We start from the raw sequence: 19,488 nt of genomic DNA, 5'->3' as shown, positions 1-19,488 counted from the left end.
CAATCGCAGGGATTACCCACGGCACGGCGGAGGGTTTCGTTCGCGGAAGCCCTTTGCACTGTACTGGGTATTCTGAAACAAAACACTACCGCGAGCTCTGACGGCGCTCAACCGCACGCATCGAGAGATACCTTCGAAATGTGAGTGAAAAGGTAGACGCGACGCGGTCAGTCGAATTTCTGAACTGGCGTCCCGCTGGTGAAGTGTTGGTAGAACCCCTGCTGCTCGTCATTGCACTCACACGCTATCGCAACATGTATTTCCATTGGCTGATGATACACTGTGGTACTTGATATTAATAAAATACGACAAGAAATTAAAACATAATGATCCATTACTCTAAACGAAAATAAAAAATCGCTTAAACAATCGTTTTATATTATGAGGATAAATGAGTTTACAATGTTATGCTGCTTATGCACCAGTTTTTTCTATGTAGTTTTATTCAAAATCCCATAGTGCTAGTAAAATGTCAAATCTGGTCTAAAAATCAAACACGTGTTTTGATTGAAATTCAAACAAAGGTAAGAGAAAAAATAGAAAATTTAACTTTTTCAAGGATTTTAGTGCTTACTTCATAGACGCCTTTTTGTAAGAGGTAGATTATGTGTGAAAGCTTTGAATAAAAATACAACCCTTGGATGCAACCGTTTTTTGGTCTAAGTCATTTTGATGCCATAAAAATCCATATGATCTATTTTATAGTAATTTGTTTCATTTATGAGCTTATAATTATATTGTGAGAACTCTTTTCGATTCGTTAACTATTTTTGGTGAATTCAGCAATTTGATTTTGAACTTCAAATAACTAAAATATGATCAGAATTATTTCGATGCGAAGGAAGTATGATTGACGTTTCATATGTCAAAGGACAATTTTTGTGGTGTCTTTTAAATGATTTATTTGGTTTTACATATTATTTCAGAAATGCTGACTTAAACCTACATTCGAAACAATTTTAACATTTTTCAAGCTTACAGTAAGTGCTTACTATAATCTCATATTTCTTGAAAATCATTTAATAATCGATACGCTTTTTCTAACGTTGACAACAACAAAAACGAATCAAAAGAATACCACGTGAAGAACAAGGTGACAAGAGCAGCCCCGTTTGCAACCGGCACGTGCAGCCGAATATTACTAGCTTCGTCGATAGCAACGGAATCACTTGTGTCTCCTCGTGCCTAGTTGAAACTTCTGTAGTTCGAACTGTGCAGTTCGAGAATTGAGTTGAGGTGAAGTGAATCAACCGACGGGTCAATCGCGTTCTTGATTAACGAACTTAAACCATCAATACAACTCGAACACCGCAACCAACAGACGCACAATGGCTAAACCATCTTATAAAATCGGTATGTAAAAACGTGGTAAAGCTGCACCGTTTTCGAGGTTTCAAGCATTTCCATCATCCTACTGTAACAAATCATTATTGGTTTTAGAAATTCAATTCAGAAAAATATTATTTTATGGTTTTTTACATGTATATTTTTGTACCTCTCTCCCATAAAAGTATATCTGAAAATTAAACGCTCCAAATATTGTTTCTTGTCTCATCGGCAGCCTTTGGGGTTGATAAAGACCCAATCGCATTTTTTCAATTGGTTTTTATAGATTTCCGTTTTGCTCTTATTTATCTCTCTTCACCTTCGCAGCTGACATTTCACTGGCCGAATTCGGACGGAAGGAAATCGTGCTGGCTGAGAACGAAATGCCCGGCCTGATGGCGTGCCGCAAAAAGTACGGTCCGATGAAGATCCTAAAGGGCGCCCGGATAGCCGGCTGTCTCCATATGACCATTCAAACGGCGGTGCTGATCGAAACGCTGATCGAGCTGGGCGCAGAAGTACGTATGACTTGAGCTATGCAATCTTTCATATCTACATGAAAAAAGCGAACGTGCGCTCTGGAGCTGGCGTTGGGAACAAACAAACATATTGCTATGCGGGATGTGGCGTTGTTGCTTGGTTCGCGATGCGGAAGTACTGATAACCTCTCGTGCGCCTTGACATAGCCAGTGGGATAAGAAGATGGGCTGACAAGAATATTTACCGGGCTGCTCAAAAAACCGATTTCAAATCATTGCTTTTCGTGGGATCGTGCGTCATGACGTATGATAGTGATAATGAGACCTCCGATCGCCTATTGGTTTGTGCCCGTGACGATGTTGCTCTAAATTTAGCTGCCGGGCGCACCACACGGCAAAGATGTTTGTTAGGCCTCTTCACCATGCTTCTTGGGGTCATGTTTTTCAAACGCGCACGCGTCCACGTTGCGCAATCGCTTTAGTTTAGGCTTCTAATTTCAGGAATTGAAAGCTGATCTTGTTTCTGTGGTTTTTTGCTTTGTAGGTTCAGTGGAGCAGCTGTAACATCTTCAGCACGCAGGACCATGCGGCCGCCGCCATGGCCAAAGCGGGTGTGCCCGTGTATGCGTGGAAGGGTGAAACAGACGAGGAGTACATGTGGTGCATCCGGCAGACGCTCTTCTTCGCGGATGACAAACCGCTGAACATGATTCTGGACGATGGCGGCGATCTGACCAATCTCGTTCACGCCGAGCACCCGGAGCTGCTGAAGGACATCCGTGGCCTTAGCGAAGAAACGACGACCGGCGTGCACAATCTGTACAAAATGTTCCGCGAGGGTCGCCTCGGTATGCCGGCGATCAACGTGAATGATTCGGTAACAAAGAGCAAGTTCGATAACCTGTACGGTTGCCGGGAGTCGCTGCTCGACGGTATCAAGCGTGCGACGGATGTCATGATTGCGGGAAAGGTCTGTGTGGTGGCTGGTTACGGTGACGTCGGCAAAGGTTGCGCCCAAGCCCTACGCGGCTCTGGTGGTCGCGTTCTTGTCACTGAAATCGACCCGATCAACGCTCTTCAGGCTGCGATGGAAGGATACGAAGTGACGACAATGGAGGAGGCAAGCAAGGAGGCTCAGATCTTCGTTACTACCACCGGATGTACCGACATCATTATGGGCGAACATTTCCTGAACATGAAGGACGACTCTATCGTGTGCAATATCGGCCACTTCGACTGTGAAGTGAACGTAGCTTGGCTCGAACAGAACGCCGTGGAGAAGGTTAACATTAAGCCACAGGTTGACCGGTACCGCCTGACGACCGGCAATCACGTCATCCTGCTTGCCGAGGGTCGTCTGGTGAACCTCGGTTGTGCCATGGGTCATTCGAGCTTCGTTATGTCTAACTCGTTCACCAACCAAGTGTTGGCTCAGATCGAGCTGTGGACGAACCGGGAGAAGTACGCCGTTGGTGTGCACGTGTTGCCGAAGAAACTTGATGAGGAAGTTGCAGCGCTGCACTTAGATAAGCTCGGAGTGAAGCTGTCGAAGCTAACACCCCGACAAGCTGAGTATCTTAACCTCCCAGCAGAAGGTCCTTACAAGCCAGACCATTACCGCTACTAAGCGCCAAGCGTAATAAGAGTCTCTAAGCCATGCTGATGTAACGTGCAACGCAGTCGAGAGTTCGTCGAATCAACATCACGTTCTGCCAACAATACACGTTTGAATGCTGCATTTAAAAATCAATAAAGCTATGCATTTTTACACAAATGAATCATCTATCAGCTCTGTCTGAAATCATCTATCAGCCCTGTCCTTTTCTGGAGACGAAAACGCGATGCCGTAAGAAATTTCTACTAATCTGAAGGAGACCTTATGCACCCTTTCAAGGAAGTCGTGTTGTTTTATTCTAATTAATATTCCCTGTTTTGGAGGAGTAATATTCCTATTAATTGCACTCGATTCAACTGCCGGGTAGCTTCGATGCCGTTTGTCTCCGTCGCTGGCGTGGTGTAAAGTAGTACATCTCCAGGCTCCAACTGATCGCCATCGCGTAAGTGGCGATATTGAGAAAGTGCAATGTAACGGCGTAGTTGGTTGCATCTCTCACGAATCCTGGATAAACGAAACAAAAGGTACTCATATAGTTATCTATGTTGGGTTACAGCTGGTATGATTTACTTTGTCCTTCGATATCTCTACGATAGGAAACAATCATTGTTAAATATAAAATATTCAGCTGTAATCGGTCGATGTGCAGCGGTCGATTAGGAAGGAAAGGCATTCTTAAAACAAAATCAAATTGACATTTCCAAGCGCAGAGTAAAGGTGCCTTCAGTAAAAGAAGGAAAGGAAGAAGCAACCGATATTTAAGGATCAATAACGTACGTGCGTACGCGCGTAGTACGATCATCGCTGTGTGCGTATTCTTTTTAAACGAGCGAAGCGAATCTGCACCAAAAGGCTGAGGAAAATGGGCGAAAAGCAGAAGAGAGAGGTCAGTTACAAAACGCGGCCCTTCCTGGATGCGTAGCCAGCTACGCACGGGTCTAATGCAACCGGTACGTGTGCGTGTTCGTTGGTGCGTGTTCTAATCGCGGTCTCGAGCGTGTGCGTGTGCGTGCCTGACAGAGATTCCACCACATGGCACGCATCGTAACGTGCCTTAGAATGAACGCCCTGCGAAATAATGCATGATTTGTGCGCAGCCCATTAAGCGTGGCGTGCCGTAGTTGAAAGGCTTCTATTCTTCGTTTTTAAAGGGCCCTGGGTGGAAAGTTGCTTGGCCCTTGAGGCCGGACAGTTCGCTAAGGGCTAAACGCGCGTGTTTTTGTTTACACACCGCCCTCCCAACCGTACCGCGCGCGTCCAACACCCAACACCGCGAAAGCTTAATCTGGGCAAACCGTTCCCAGTACGAGTCACGGAACCTCGCGGGACTGGTGAATTTTCCTGCAAGCTCTAGCATTGCTCCATCGCACCGCGGCTGCGTACGCAGCGTAAAGAGACGAAGGGAAATTCATTCGCCCTTCCGGCGTTTTCTTTCTTTTCCTCGCCGTGTGCGTGTGTATACGGTTGTGCGCTCTGAGCAGACGTTGCCAAGCCGCGACTTTGTCTTGGCTGCATCAAAAATCGCTCACAATAACCCGTCAGCTGTAGTCCCGGTAGGATTCTCGCGCCCGACCCGTGCGTAAGTATCGTTTTCGTGTGTGTTTGTGCGTTTGGTTCCAAATCCTAGCTATCCTGCGTGGTTTGGCAAGGCGTGAATTGCAATCTGGTGGGATTTTGTGCCACCGAAATCAGCTAAAAACGGTGCTAATTAGCGTTCGTTCGGTTCGTTTTCGCGTGTCGATTTCACCATCGTGGGCGTCCGGTAAGGCACTACCACTGGTAAATCCCTCGTAAATGATGACGCACACCATCGATCGATCGGGTCCGGCGTCAATCAGCGGTCCGGCACGTTCCCCGTGCCGTAATTGATAGAAATTTTAGTGGAAAATGCCCTCCAGCCCTGGGAAAAGCGCGATTCGTCTGAGCAGCGGGCCGATTGCTTTAACTCTCCGCGAAACAACCTTCAATCAACCCGCAGCTTCCGATCAGGGAAGGAACGGACATGAAAGTGAGCTTTCAGTGGGTTTTCGCGAATGAGTCCCTTTTCCTTTTGTTGTGACTAGTCTCGCGGTCGTTCCGTCACGTTCGCGCTTCATTTCCAGATGGAGACTGCGAGCGAACCGAACGGTTGTGAGATGAGCCAATTTAAATGCAGACCAGCTGGTAGAAACCAGCACAATCAGCGTGTACTGCGGCACGGCAATTGTGCCAACGTAGAACCTGCTTTATGCGGTAATACAGGCACATAGGGTGAAACAGGGCGATGCTGTAACGGCGTCCAGGAGCGTTCAAATGGCGCGTCCCTATTGCCAACGAACCGTTCGCTCAACTTTGACATTTACTGTACTGTGGCTGGGGCGACCGGATCGATCGCGGTTCAGATGCTCTTTGTTTAGCCTTTGTTTTAGTCGTGTCGCTTCGGGCCAGACGGGCCTATCATATGGTTGATCGGATGTGCCGTTGTGTGCGTGCGTATCGATCGCCAGAACATGCCGAACAAAGCAATCCGGATGCCGGACTGCGAGTATGAAATAGCGCTGCGTTCGACCGGGAAAACAGCTGGTTGTCTAGGGCGTCTAGGGTGTCTAGGGCTAGGTCGGTTTAGAGGTGTTTCACCAGTTCACTCTGCGAAGCATCAGCAGTAGTTGAGGAAGATAAGCACGCGCTACGAGCGGTGTGTAATTCACCGATAAAAAGCGTGACACTTGATACCACAGCTTGGTAATAATTGAAAATGAACCTGTGGCCGTTGTCTCGGTGAAAACCCCGCATAATCACAGACAAGCGATTAGATCATGGCTAGATTGAGAGCCAACGTAATAGCGGCGATTGTAACGCAAAGTTACAGCTATGATGTAATGAGAAGATGTTGATATCTTTCAATGCTGTGAAAGCCGTTCTTAGCGGCCTGGGAATAGCACGTAAGAGTGTAAAGAGACAAGGACGTTGATATAAAGGATGTCGAGAAATATAAATCGACTTACCGACAACGGGACCGACGAATAGATAGAAAATCCCTGCAAACAACAGATGAATCCCTGTAGCTCCAGGTAGTCGATCTAGTGGGACGTGTGATGGAATGGCCAGTGCCATGAACACTGTCCTTAGGCCCTTGTTGAAGCCGATCCAGCATGCGATGCCTAGCACGACTGCGTAGCTGTGGAAATGAGCCAATACTGGTGAAGATACAACAAGGATCAAGTAGTCTTTCAAGGGGTTGTCGGTGTCTCCTGTAGCTATCCACGACACTTACCGACTCTGCCCAGAGCCATGTTGATCACCCCAATCAAAAAGAAAGTGCGATTCTGCCAGTTGATGCGATCGGCTATGAAAGGTACTAAACACCGGCAGCAGATGTCGGTTATTCCCAACACCGACATGGCCATCGCGATCTGATCTCGAGAGCAACCAAAATCTGCCAGCACGAAAGGTGTAAGGATGGAGAAGTTCAGCTCAGCGAAGTTGGCGATCGTGATGCCGATCATGATGTTGATGTAGATGCGATCACGCAGAAGGTCAAGATCGAAGAAGATCACTAAACGTTGCATGAGGCTTAGTGGGACCGTTTCCAAAGGAACGTCTTGAAGTAACGGCTGGAGCTCTTTTGAACAGGTGCATCCTGTAGGTCGTGAGTCCTCCACAAGTTGCGCGAGCCGTTTAGAGGCTTGCTTAAGGACGTCCTTTTCCGCAGCATTTGAACCGGGTTCGTTTTGTTGCTGTGTTTCTGAGGATTGATTTTCGATGTAAAGTCCGGGTGTAGGAGCCTGAGGTTGAGGAGTAGCATCTGCTGGTCGTCGACGAAGAGGCTCGTGTTCAGCCTGCACATTGGGGCAGTCCTCTGTGTGACATTCGTCGATCGTGAAGGCAGCCGGTTCCTTCGTCGGAACAGCATTGAAGGCTTTCGCATCGCCTAAGTTCAGCATGGACGGCCTCAGTGAGAGATATCGAGGCGTCGTCAGACTGAGCTTTGATCCATACAGTGAACGAAGCGATGTGCGCGAGTACCAACCATCATTGGCACGTGATAACATCGGGGTTCCTGTTTCAAGCACTGCATCATAATCCAGCAGGTCCTGGACGGAACGTTTGATTGGCAGTGTGTTGAATGGAACGCTGCCTGGCTCTTGAGCTAGCTGACAAAAGCTGCAGCGAATGCTGGGTGCCGGTGTTGCCGGTAGATTGGCTTCATCTGATTGGGAAGCAGTTACTTTTGGGAGTTTTGTGTGCCATTGAACAGGCTGGTACAACATGGCAAAGGCCATCGCATTCATGGCAAATCCACCAAATATTAACACCGTGCCGTTGATACCGAAGTGTCGCTGTAACACCGTGACAAGGTGTGGCGCCACAATCGGCCCTAACCCGGTTAATGTCCAGGCAAAGCCAGTAGCAATGCGGCGCTTTTGTTTGAAGTAGGTGTTGAGTGCTAACGAGTTCGCAGATGCGTTGATACCGACTCCGGCGCCATACAGGACGGCAAAGGTAGCCATATAGGTGAAGACACTGTCCGCCAGTGAGGTGAAGGTGACGCCCAAACCAACGAGCAGAGAACCGAAGAACGCCACTTGACGATAGGTGAACCGACGAAACATTGGTCCATTTGCCAATCCAACAATGGACGTGAGGGCTGAGTGTGTGTTGATGATGGTCGTCACCTCGGACGCGCTGATTGATAGCTCAGTCATACGCTCTCGGAACAGCAATCCGAACTGCTGCAGTACTGGGAATGTGCAGAGCTAGCAGGAGTTGATTGAACAAGCAAGAATGTTAGGGGGGACTGTCTTGTGGTAGATGGAATGGATGTGGATACTTACATTGGAAAATCCAGCGGCCACTACAACCATCCATCCCCAGCCTCCGTCGGGTGCCACAAAGTTGCTACCCAGCTGAGATCGATTCTTAGGCTGTTTGCTTTGCTTTTTGGCTGCATGTTCCACCTTGCCGTTGGTTTGTTCAGACCACGTTTGTCTGTGAGCATTCTTTAAGTCATCAATTCGTATTGTTGATTGATTAGAGTACTGTTTTTCGAAATCTAACGAGCACTTTTCGGGCAATTTAGACTTCATGCTTGGATTTGAGTGGATGAATATCTACTAGCAAATGCACCGAGGCAAGCAGTCTACACAAATGTCACAGTTGCACGTCCCTAGGTTAGGAGTAAAGTGGTTACACTTGTAATTAATTACACAATACAGCTCCCCGGTGTGAAGAGGACCATAGACAACGATTGGTGATCGATTGACTTAACCTTTCGCCCGATTCGCTCTGCCTGTGCGCAAATAACGCGCGTAATGTCCTGCCGCTCCTTATCGTTGTCGTCCGTCTGTACGATAGCGAGTTGTGACGCGATTTGAAGAATGCACAATTGTGAATGAGAATTTGTTGACATTGGGTGGCAGATTACGAACAAACTGCGATAAACTCCTGGCCTTCTACCTGTTCTCATTGGAAAGTCCTTCAAATGCGAATCGATGAAAGTGTGTAAGCCATATTTCTCACACGAGGCAAAGAGACAACACGACTTCTGCTCTTTCAAGCGTCAATAAACAGTATCGGTCAATGAGAGCTTAGGATTTGATTAGCTCAGGTGCGAGTGCTATTTCAGCAAGTTTGTTTAGCACACATATTCTTTCTGACGCTAGTGCGTTCCTTTGCCCTTGCAAACTCACCGCTTACTTTCCCTTTCCTGCTGTTCATCGCACTCTCAGTATGTGTTGCTATTAACGCCAATAGCGCCGCCTGATACGTGCTGATGAAGTCACTTGCCTCCTGATCAGGCGTTCAGAACGTGACTTTCGTGTGCAGGTTCTTCCTCTCCTGTTTCAGTTGCCTTGAAAACTTAGGTTTCATGTGTCCCCGGATGGTTGCATTACGACAGGTTGCACTTGTTCGAGCATTCTTCTAGCTCGTCCGAGTACCAGTTCGGCATAGGTTCGAATAAATGTTCACCTACCTGTTTGTCTGCCGTGCGCAGTTCGTTGGGGCCTTGGTGTAGATCGCTTTAATTTTGCTGTAATAGCTTGATTAACGCTGTTCTGTTGCAGAATTGCCGACTCAGAGAGCACCCGTATGCGTATCTCCTCCGGAGGACGTTTGCCGGTCGACTGTGTCCATTTTCGCAAACCTGCTGATCGTTGTAGGTGGCATCTTTGCATTTCTTCTTTGCTTTATCGATAAGCAAACGCTAGCGCCTTATTGGACGAACGCAGTATTCGTTTATCGATTCATCCGGAGTTCAGTCCTTATCGAAGTTGTCACAAATTTGCCGAAAACAAACAAACATATCTGCTCCGATTGTGACTACGGCATTCTCCGCGTCACTAGTCACACTATCTTAAAGCTCGTTTTTCAATACAGTTTGAGCCCTTGACTCGGGCTACGATCCGGATCGATCCGCTACATCTTGACCTACTTTTGACCTGCTTGTACTAGGCACATAATCTACGTCCAGCAGGATGACCAGCTGATTCATGTACTTAAACAGAAATCATTGTACCATAGAAATAAGGTAAGAGACCAGATATTGATCAATGAAGGCTCTGGACGTTACAGAATATTGTCTCAGCTACTATATTTCTAGCTTGATGTGCTCATCTCTGTTGATGTTGGATGTCACGCTTATGTCTGTTACGATCTGCGAAAATTCAATCCTCCATTATTTTGCTTCAAACAAATGCGCTAATCTTAACACCCACTAATGAGGATTGCAATGGCATCTGGCCGACATTAGCCAAACAAATTCAAGACAAAGAGCTAGACAGAGAACGTGAGAGTCATAAAATGGGATAGAGAGCAAGCGGTTCGATTGTGTGATTCAGTGTACCATCCGTCTATTGAGTGGATTCGACAGTGGGAGTTAATTGGGAAAATTGTGGTCAAGGTTGAGGTCATGCTGTATGTGCATCATGCACCGGCTTGTGCAATATGCTTTTTTTCGTCAAACTTAGTTATTTCCAAATACAATATTTGCTTCGAATTTTGTACTGCTAGCGATGCCAACGTTCACTACCCATAGTCCAGCTCGGAAAACGACGGTCCACGCAGCTTGTGGGTTCGGTCGGTTTCTTCCCATGTGCTCTCCCTCGCAAGCTAGCGAGCTCTCGGTTTGTCACTCGTTCTCTCCATCTTTCTCTCTTGCTCTCTCGGTCCGCGTCACTAATCGCGAACTGTCGCGCGGACGGTTTTATCTTGGCACGCACGCAGGCCAGTGAGTGTGTGAACGTCCGCATGGTCGGAGTCTCCACAATCCGTCGTCCTTTCGTCTTCGTTGCCGTCCGTTCGCAAACAACCGGTGAACTACTGGAAAATTGGCTCCCAAACAGTTAGTTTAGGTAAGTTAATTTTCCCCCATTCCGGTTCCGGTGGTGAGTGAGTTAGTGTGACGTGAGTTAATCCGCTTGTATAAGCTAGACTGCGCATCCCGTTGCGCTCCGACGAAGCGCGTCTCACCGGTGAAGGTTGGAAAAACGAGTGGAAAACTACCCGTAGAGGCTTTCCCGATCATACCGTCAACGTTGAGGTTGATGGAAATGTAAATCTCTCGTGTAGAGTGAAAGGCCAGATGGAAAAGCTAGATGAAAATACTTTTGAAGCGTTAGTGCAGTTTTCCACGGTTCCTTCTTCTAGCATTGGTAGTAGAACGTTGTGCTTACAGTTCGATCTACTCCACCGTACCTCGTGAGCTCATGGATTGAAGTAGGTAGGATTGACTTCATCAAGTCAAACGGGACTCCAACTCCAAATCACGCTCACTCACGCACCTCACGCATGGTTGGACATCGCTCGTCTTTAATTAGTTCGGCTTAATGCCTGCCGCTGTATCTTCTCGCTCTCTTTCTCTCTATTTTTAATCATTTATTCTAAACCCGCGAAACGAGTTGTCTATTCCCTCTTCTTCCTTTTGGAAATCTGTCGCACCTTCTAACACTCTAAGCTAGGGGAGGAACACCAAGCGACAAGCGCCAGAAGTCGTGGTGTGGTTTTGCGTTGTCAAAGTCGATCCCTTTTTTTAGCCACGCGTTAGCAGTAGTTTGGGCTACGTGGATTAACGACTTCTTGTCGGTTTTCTCGCAGCTTATTCTTCGCGCGGGTTTTGTTTTCTCTCTCCTCTATTAACCCACAGTTTATGAGCGTTCTGGCCGGTCCGTGTATGTTGTTTTTCTGCATGTGAGTCTAATGTTTCCGGCTGAGTTGGCATGTTGGGTGTATTTGGCAACGCCAGCCACGTGCAGCTGAAGCAGTTGCAAGCAAAAGTGAGTAAATAAACCGACCTGCGAAAGGCCGGAAGTGTTCGCCATCGATGTTCTCTCGCCCTTGTACATCGGGCCGTGCTAGTTGATCCTCGCTCAGCCACTCCCACTCGTGACATCGCGAAACGGAAAGAATTCTAAACGCATGTGGCTTAAAATTAGAATGTTGAAGGCGTGTTTAGATATCAAAACCGGCCAAACCCCTTGCAGGGAGCGATGCGTGTGTTAGGGAGTGAGACACTCGACACCTGGCTGACCCTTGGCTGGTTGGGCGGACTTTGACCCCCCCGAGGTATCTCTGGTGCTGCTAACTCCATTAGTTGCTCAGGGATGGGTTGCACTTCAAGGTCAAATCCCAGCCGGTTCTTCTGGCGTCCATTTTCGTAATTTACCAAACCTCGGTTTATCCCACGCCCAAGGAAAAACTATCTACAAAAATAATTCGCAATGACGAATTGCGACATCTACCGTACGTCTTCTGCTGGACCGAATGGAGTACGTTTTTATGTACGATTTTACTGCCCTCGCACTCTGTTCCGGGTGGTTTGCTATTTATTTATTTACCTCTCAGCTTCTTGCCTTGCCCCAGAGGTGCCTGACAGTGGGTGGTAGAAGGTGAGAAAATCAGAGCAAAGAGCAAACAAAACGTGCTCCAGAGAGAGAAAAAAAAGAAACAAAAACACTGCAGTTGGGCGTGAGGGATTATGCAATTCGACGCTGCTTAGCAGCAAGACTCCAACGTCGACGAATCATCTTGCGAAGGGTCCTTTTTTTGTCGTGTTTCGATAGCGAATTTTCTGCCATCGTTCGCTGGTTGCATGTGTCGAAGCGGAAGGGCCGGCCCATGTTGGCACCTTTCGATGTTTCGCGCATCGCTGCCCTTGTGGCTATGAAACGGTGGTTGCCGTGGGGGAAGCTATTTTCGTTCTGCTGCACTAAACCACTATGCAACGTGGTGTGTTTGCGAGCGCTTGGAAAGTGCATTACATTCTGCTTCGCTGGCGGCTTGCGTCGATTTGGGGAATCATTTCGTTCGTCCAACGGCGTGGTTTTGCTGCTAGCTGTCATAAAATAAACAAACTCCCATTATCGGACTGCAACCCCCCTCCCCCCCTCTCGGCCCGTGGCGTCCATCTGTTCAACCTCACCCCTAAGAGGGTCGCCCTTGAGGGTGGATTTCCCTTTTGTACGTTTTCACCACGCGCCAATGCACACGCCAAGCCGGGAGGAATTTGGCTTCATTTTATCGATCTTTTCTACAACCGTGGAATTGTAACGAACAATTCCAGGTTGAGGTGGGGCAAAAGGGGGTTCACCCCTTCGCTCGGGAAGGGTGTGTTTTTGTTTGTGCTTCCCTTTGCGATTTGCATTTCACTCGCCTCAGCGACAGACTGGGCAGGCATTGTTTACCCCGTATTTGAACACGCCGGTCCGAATGCACCGTCTCGGATGTCCAAGTGTGGTGATTTGTGCGCGTAATTAATTCCATTTTCACCTTCTTTCTCCTTCGCAGATCGTGCGATTGCGCGGAAAATGCCGCGTTAGTGAGTGCAGAAACACGTGCGCTTGAGAGGTCTGAGTAGCGGTAGAGACTGATAGTGAACGTCACCAGTGTACCGCCATTGCGAATTTAAACCACGCGATCAATTCCCAACGTCAGCGTTGTCAACTCCACGCTCGATCTGCCCCTATCAACGGCGTTTTCGCGAGACACGGTAGATGCCTTCGATCAATAGCTGCTGGAAGTGAGCATTGAATGGAGAAGATCCACCGAGAACTTTTGCTTCGTTTTCCGGTGAGTAAGTGGGTTTTCAAGCGAGAACTTTGGTGGCAGGCTAGCGGTTGGCAGGGTGGAAGGTTTTATCGAGAAAACCTTGACCGACCGAATGCGTGAACCTTCGGGTAGGGCGGATACGTCGATAAGGGCAAACAGGCGCTAATCTTTCACCGATACCGAGAGTAAATAAAATGCGAACCAAACCGGCGCGTGGTCATGGTCTTCGATTTTTATCGCCTAAATGCATCGTTTTGCCGACTGCCATCGTCTTGCATCTGTTCGCAAAGTGGTTTGGTTCGAATGTGGTTGTCCAGTTTGGCGAGGTCAGCCCTAAACGGGCTCGAGGTTGATAAGACTCCGTCAGTGACGAACTGTGACTCATCCGCATGGCACGAGTCTGCAAGATGTTGGGGAGAATGTGGCTTATCACGTTTTAAAGCAGTGCCTGGCGAAAGTGTCGGGGTGAAAGTACGTCAACTGTAGACATGTGTGGCTTTTCGGTTGAGTCTGAATATGCCAAATTCAATGTACGTCCAGAGCTGAATGTCTGAACTATAGACTTTGCATCTTGAAACGTGACTGAATGTCCACAATGATCCCGAGTATTGGTAAAACGAATTGGAGATCGTGTCAAAGTGTTTGAACGGTGATAATCGGACTTGTCCGTTACTCGACGTTATCACTCACGGTGACCTTCATTGTCACGTGCTTGCCACATCGATGGGATGGTTGGGCAAGATGTCACAGTCAACTACCCACTTCAATCGTGATACAAAGACGAAATATGAACCCACGTTGACACAGAACAAGCGCCGATTGTAGCTCCTATCGTTGATGCGTGGATGAAGTTTGATCAGATTGCCTCCCGAGCTCTGGTTGCTGCACAAACTCCCTCTGTTTGATTCGTTCGATTGTCTAAAGCGCAGAGAGTGTTGTTTTTCTGTCGTCCAGTATCTCGGATTGATTTATCTCTTGCAGGTGGTATTATGCCTACCTTTGTTTACTTTAATGGGTTACTCAGAATAACGGTTTGTCTATACTATCGCTTTGACTATCAATCTAACGATCCCTGCTTATTAGTACGTTTAGGACATCATGCTACAAATAATTTGATTTCATAGAACTATTGAACACCATCACTTGCACGAGCTCGTCGTTAATAAATACGACCTCATTCTCATCTCTGCTCAAGGTTTTGCCTTTAGCCTACCGCTGTCCTGATAGCAATCGAAGAGCTGCGAATGGATCAAACGTCGTGCTCTGAGGTACGGTGCTCAGTAAACTACATCCAATGTCTGAGAAGCCGCCGTCTGACGTGCGTGCCCAATTAGCTGCAAATGAGCGGTTATTGTGGAGATCAGCAACATTTTATCATTCCCATAAACGACATGATTCAATCAGTCGTTTAAAATGGACGAGTTTTTCAACAGCTATCAAGATGCCAGCGCTGAACTGCTATCGAAATGGCATATTGGAAGGTTTGTAATGGAAGTAGGTTATCTATATGCGATCTGACAACGCACTGAGCTAGTGGTTTGGATTCGAATTGACACCCAGAAGGGAATGAAGGGAAGGTCACAAATCAATTACGCCTAATTTATTGTGTGCCCACATTTATTAGGGAGCGTTTGCAACAGGCACGCCGGATCGTTATCGCTATCGATATCGATTCGGCGTTAATAATATGCTGCTTTTGTTGATTTGTATTTGCCGCAACCAGCACTCTGGGCAACGGTGTCCATTAGCGTGACAACAATCCTTCTCTTTGCTCTCTCGCTTGTACATTCATTTCGATTCGTATCGCAACTCGTCAGTATCGTGGAGGAGGTGATGATCGCGCAAGCTTTGAGTTTGTTTGATCAATTATCGTCGTATTGGCCCACTTTGTAAAGAGTGGGGTTGCGGTGATGATCGCACAGCCCTTCTTGCTTGTTGCTCGATCGAGATCGATCCCTAGTCTCATTGTATCGGTATGAACCAGCTGCTTGCGGTTTTGTGGTTGCTGTGTGCGTGCGTCATTGGATTTAATGCCCGAATCGAGGAAGCGACAACCAATGGAGTAAAAAAAAACTATAAATAAATAATAGACTCGCCGTTGGGAACTCGCCTAGAAACGGATGCGAGCGTATAAGATAGCCGAACACATGGTAGATGATAACTACGATTCATTTCGAAGAGGGCCGAGTAGTATTAGGTCGGCAGTGTCGAATGGGTGATGGAAGTATCTTCAAGATACAGCTGTAGGGCCGTGTGATAGATTCTTTTTACTGTTCAAGATAGTGCCTGGTTCAGGTGAGGAGTGTTTTTAGAGATAGAGAAGTTAAAGCTTCTTTATAGCTTTACGCTTTTAACGCATGGATAACATATCTGATAGTATTGTGAATAATTTTATATTTTTTACTTTTTTCTTTTGATTTAGAACCAAGCATCTTGACGACAATTATTCCATAAATTTTAGCTCCTTTATAAGAGGATCGAATTTAGTTAGTTGTTCTACGCCCAAGTTGCTCCAGAGTCTCCAGCTCAAGCAGAATGGAGAAACTGAAAGCCGCAAAAAAAGTGGCCCCTGACGGTGGTTGGGGATGGATGGCGACCTTTGGCGTTAGTATGGTAAATGTGAGTATCAAACTACGATGAATCCGGCATTCTACAGAAGTCTGGAAATGGATAAAATCATCGATATAGTCCAAAATTTTGTTTAATGATCTGTACGATCAGGCGACGTGACAAACATCGAGCTGTCTCTATAATACCTGACTACACTAGCCCCGAACATAGATCCGGTCCAGTGGAGGTGTCAATTATATCGACAAATATGTCGGCAGCAGCGGCAAATGGATGGCAACCGAAATGGCGTGCGCCTGGCGACGTGGGAGCTTGTTGCTGGTGGTTATCTTCCTTTCCTAGTGCTTGCTTGCGCATTAGCACGCTTATTAGTCGGCGTGAAGATCGTACGTGGTGGCGGCTTCGAATATCGACAGCTAAGCCGATGTCTTCATCCGGCTGGCAGTGAACTCCTGATCAGTATTAATTTTCGTTCGACTTAGTTTAATTAACACGCTTCAAGGACACGCAAGACATTATTGGTTGCATAAATGCCCAGAAGTTTCATCTTTGCTTCATTTAATTCCTTATTTGTTCATGCTTCTTTCGTTTTTGGTGTCGTTTCTCTGTTGCGCCTCCGTTGCGTTCATTGGTTGCATATCCTTCTTGAAACCACATAGCTGGCCACACGATCGATTGAGCCTTCATTTGGGCTGCTATTCGGCGACCTGCTGTACGATCTTCAGGTCGGTACGACCGGAGCAGCAATCATCATCAGCACGCTCGATGTGATGATGAACTTTTCCGGGCTGTTCGTGGGACCACTGTTGAAGGAGTTCTCCTATCGAAAGGTGGCTATTGCTGGTTCCCTCCTGTGCTGGATAGGACTCGCACTTACGTCACCAGCCACCAGCATGCCACACATCCTGGCCACTTACAGTGTAATCAATGGTAATCCAATCGATGATGTATCTGATTCACACGATGCTAATGTAACATTCACTGTCTCTTGCAGGAGTTGGAGTAGGATTGGCGACTTCTGCTGCATTCGTAGCACTTAACCATTACTTTGCGAAGAAGCGAGGTCAGGCCGTAGGGCTTTCGATGGCAGGTACGGCACTGGGTATGCTGATTATGCCGCAGTTGGTGCGTATCCTTCTCGAGCTATACGGATTCCGAGGTGCGGTGCTAGTGCTGAGTGGGCTCGCGTTGCATGCTACGGTTGGAGCAATGTTGCTGCAACCGATCAAGTGGCATCTGAAGGAGGAAGAGGTCGATATAGAGCTGGTCGAGGCGGCACCTCCGATGGGCATCATTCTAGAGCAGGAAGATGACGATAATGACTCGCTACCGGAAATCAAATCGTTGTTGTTTCCTCGTCGAGTTGGAAGTGAACGCAAACATTCAGATGCGGCTGGAAGCACGGCCGGTGTTGGCAGTGGTGCAGCTGTGGCAGGAGGTCCTGCAAATGGTACAGGAGTAGCAGCAACTGGTGCAGGAGCTGGCGCTGTGGGCTTACTACCTAAGCGGCCCACATTTCCACGAATAACCTCGTCAGTTAGCATCCAAAACCAGGGCGGTGTTGGAATGCGTACGCGTCCATCCTTCCCACGTATTGCATCCACCGCAAGCATGAGCCTGGCTCTACGACGTCGTCGAGAGTCCGTCGTCTCGCAGTTGTCTACGCTCGATTTCACCGGAAGTGGCAGTTGCATGCACATTCACGTAGACGTACGTAGACCCGCGTTCTACAAACCCCTTTCATACTCCTTAACTGAACTGTATTTTCTTTCGCCTTGCAGACAGGCGATGCGGACGCCGAGGACGTAGACTACCAGATCATCCGACGTGTCAACACGCATGTGGGAGTCTCGACACTTGGTTCTTTTGCGCGAGTTCCTTCGCGAACACCAAAGCGCATGGAGACGGTTAAGTCGGAGCTTGGGCTTGAGATGGTGAAGCCTAAGGTGTCGTTCCTACAACGCTTCACTGCCCTCATGGACGTGGGGTTGCTGCGTGATGGCATCTACCTCAACATCCTGTTTGGGCTGTCGATCTTCTACGTCGCCGAGATGAACTTCAAAATGGTGACGCCTTTCTTCATGGCCAGCCTTGGCTTCGACAAGAGTGACACTGCGTTTGTGTTGTCCGTGTCTGCACTCACCGATATCGCTGCTCGCATCATCGTGCCACCTATAGGCGATCGATTGAAGCTGCGCAAGCGCTACATCTTCATGGTGTCTCTCATCTTCGTTGCAATCTCGCGTTCGAGTAAGTTTTTCTGTCTACGAAACCATCAAGGGGACCACTTATATTCTACAATTGTTCTTTCGATAAATTTTTCTAGTCGTAGCCCATCAACGCACCTATACCGACGTGATGGTGTGGCTGTCGGTGACCGGTTTCTTCCGAGGCGTGGCATTAGCTAACTTCACGCTGTGCGTGTCCGAATACTCCTCGCTAGAGAAGCTACCAGCTGCATTCGGCTGGCATATGGTAGGCAAGGCGGTGTTTGTTATCGCGTTTGGACCCTTGATCGGCGCCATCCGGGATTGGACCGATAGCTATCCGATCTGCATTCATTCGCAGTCCTTCTGCATCTTCCTGTGTGTGGCGGCGTGGTCGATCGAGCTGCTGGTGAAGCGATGCCGTACCAAGAAGATCGTCGAAGCGAACCCTAGCGTTTAAGCTGATCCTTTTCATTTATAGATCCTGCTTGTTGGTATCGTTGTGCGTGTATGTGTGAGTGAGCGTGTGTGAGAGAGTGCGATAAATCTAGTTTATGCTGCATAGGAGAAGCGTGTCTCTCGTATGTCAATCGTATCTTAATTCCGAAGACTGCGATAATAGTATGTACTAGCGGTAGGACGAATAAGGACGATCGTTTAACTGTAAGAGTAGTGACCGAGAGGTCCAGTTCCTGCCTTGCAAGGGTAAGTGCGGAACACTTTTCCACTGTTGCTTTTGGAGGAGTGAAACGCGCCAAACTTACGTGCACTTGGTGAGGATTTAGAGAATTTTAGCAATAGCAAGCGTCCGGCACACAGTATTAGGCGCATAACATGGGGGACAGACCGCACCATCGCCGCGTAGGAAAACACATATTTTTTTAGTAATCAAGTAAAAGAAACAGTTTTTATATGCGTGAACGATTGCGGGCGCGAATGTATAATGTTCTTCCCACTGATAGAACGGAGTGTCTTTCATCGAGGAGAAGCGATGCATGTGTAAAGTGACATTTTCGATGAACTATTGGTGCGGTTGCCAATGAACTAATTTAAGAATAAAATCGTAGTACGAGAGTATCCTGTGTGGTAAAGATGTTCAATTTCTTCGCGTCCACATGTTCACATTCCTCTTCCAGGATGGTTGCTCGATTTTTTTCCGTACCTACCGACGTTCGACTTAATTGGTTGGCGTTTTAAGAAAAGATATAAATCCCAACGTCACACGGCAGTGGAGCTCGTAATTTCGAATCCACTGCAATTGAACGATAAT

General features: G+C 47.6%; 3 protein-coding genes across 3 annotated transcripts; 2 read left to right on the top strand and 1 right to left on the bottom strand.

The window, feature by feature from the left end:
• The first annotated feature begins 1,223 nt into the window (after positions 1–1,223).
• LOC128728263 (adenosylhomocysteinase) lies at positions 1,224–3,543 on the top strand. The gene is made up of 3 exons (XM_053821882.1): positions 1,224–1,353; positions 1,654–1,844; positions 2,350–3,543. Exons 1-3 carry the CDS (start codon positions 1,329–1,331, stop codon positions 3,430–3,432), a joined length of 1,299 nt encoding a protein of 432 aa, XP_053677857.1. The 5' UTR covers positions 1,224–1,328; the 3' UTR covers positions 3,433–3,543.
• A 229-nt stretch (positions 3,544–3,772) lies between these two features.
• LOC128728337 (uncharacterized) lies at positions 3,773–9,892 on the bottom strand. Its single transcript, XM_053821961.1, has 5 exons — positions 9,833–9,892; positions 8,235–8,399; positions 6,674–8,156; positions 6,405–6,596; positions 3,773–3,924 (listed from the first exon to the last, which is right to left on the bottom strand). The coding sequence occupies exons 1-5, from the start codon at positions 9,890–9,892 to the stop codon at positions 3,773–3,775; spliced, it is 2,052 nt and encodes a 683-aa protein (XP_053677936.1).
• Positions 9,893–16,769: 6,877 nt separating this feature from the next.
• LOC128728669 (uncharacterized) lies at positions 16,770–19,221 on the top strand. Its single transcript, XM_053822303.1, has 4 exons — positions 16,770–16,941; positions 17,006–17,721; positions 17,793–18,261; positions 18,338–19,221. The coding sequence occupies exons 1-4, from the start codon at positions 16,782–16,784 to the stop codon at positions 18,676–18,678; spliced, it is 1,686 nt and encodes a 561-aa protein (XP_053678278.1). The 5' UTR covers positions 16,770–16,781; the 3' UTR covers positions 18,679–19,221.
• Positions 19,222–19,488: the final 267 nt, after the last annotated feature.

The sequence above is a fragment of the Anopheles nili genome, chromosome X (assembly GCF_943737925.1).
Source record: "Anopheles nili chromosome X, idAnoNiliSN_F5_01, whole genome shotgun sequence".
Classification (NCBI taxonomy): domain Eukaryota; kingdom Metazoa; phylum Arthropoda; class Insecta; order Diptera; family Culicidae; genus Anopheles; species Anopheles nili.
This window is presented reverse-complemented; position numbering and strand designations above follow the sequence as displayed.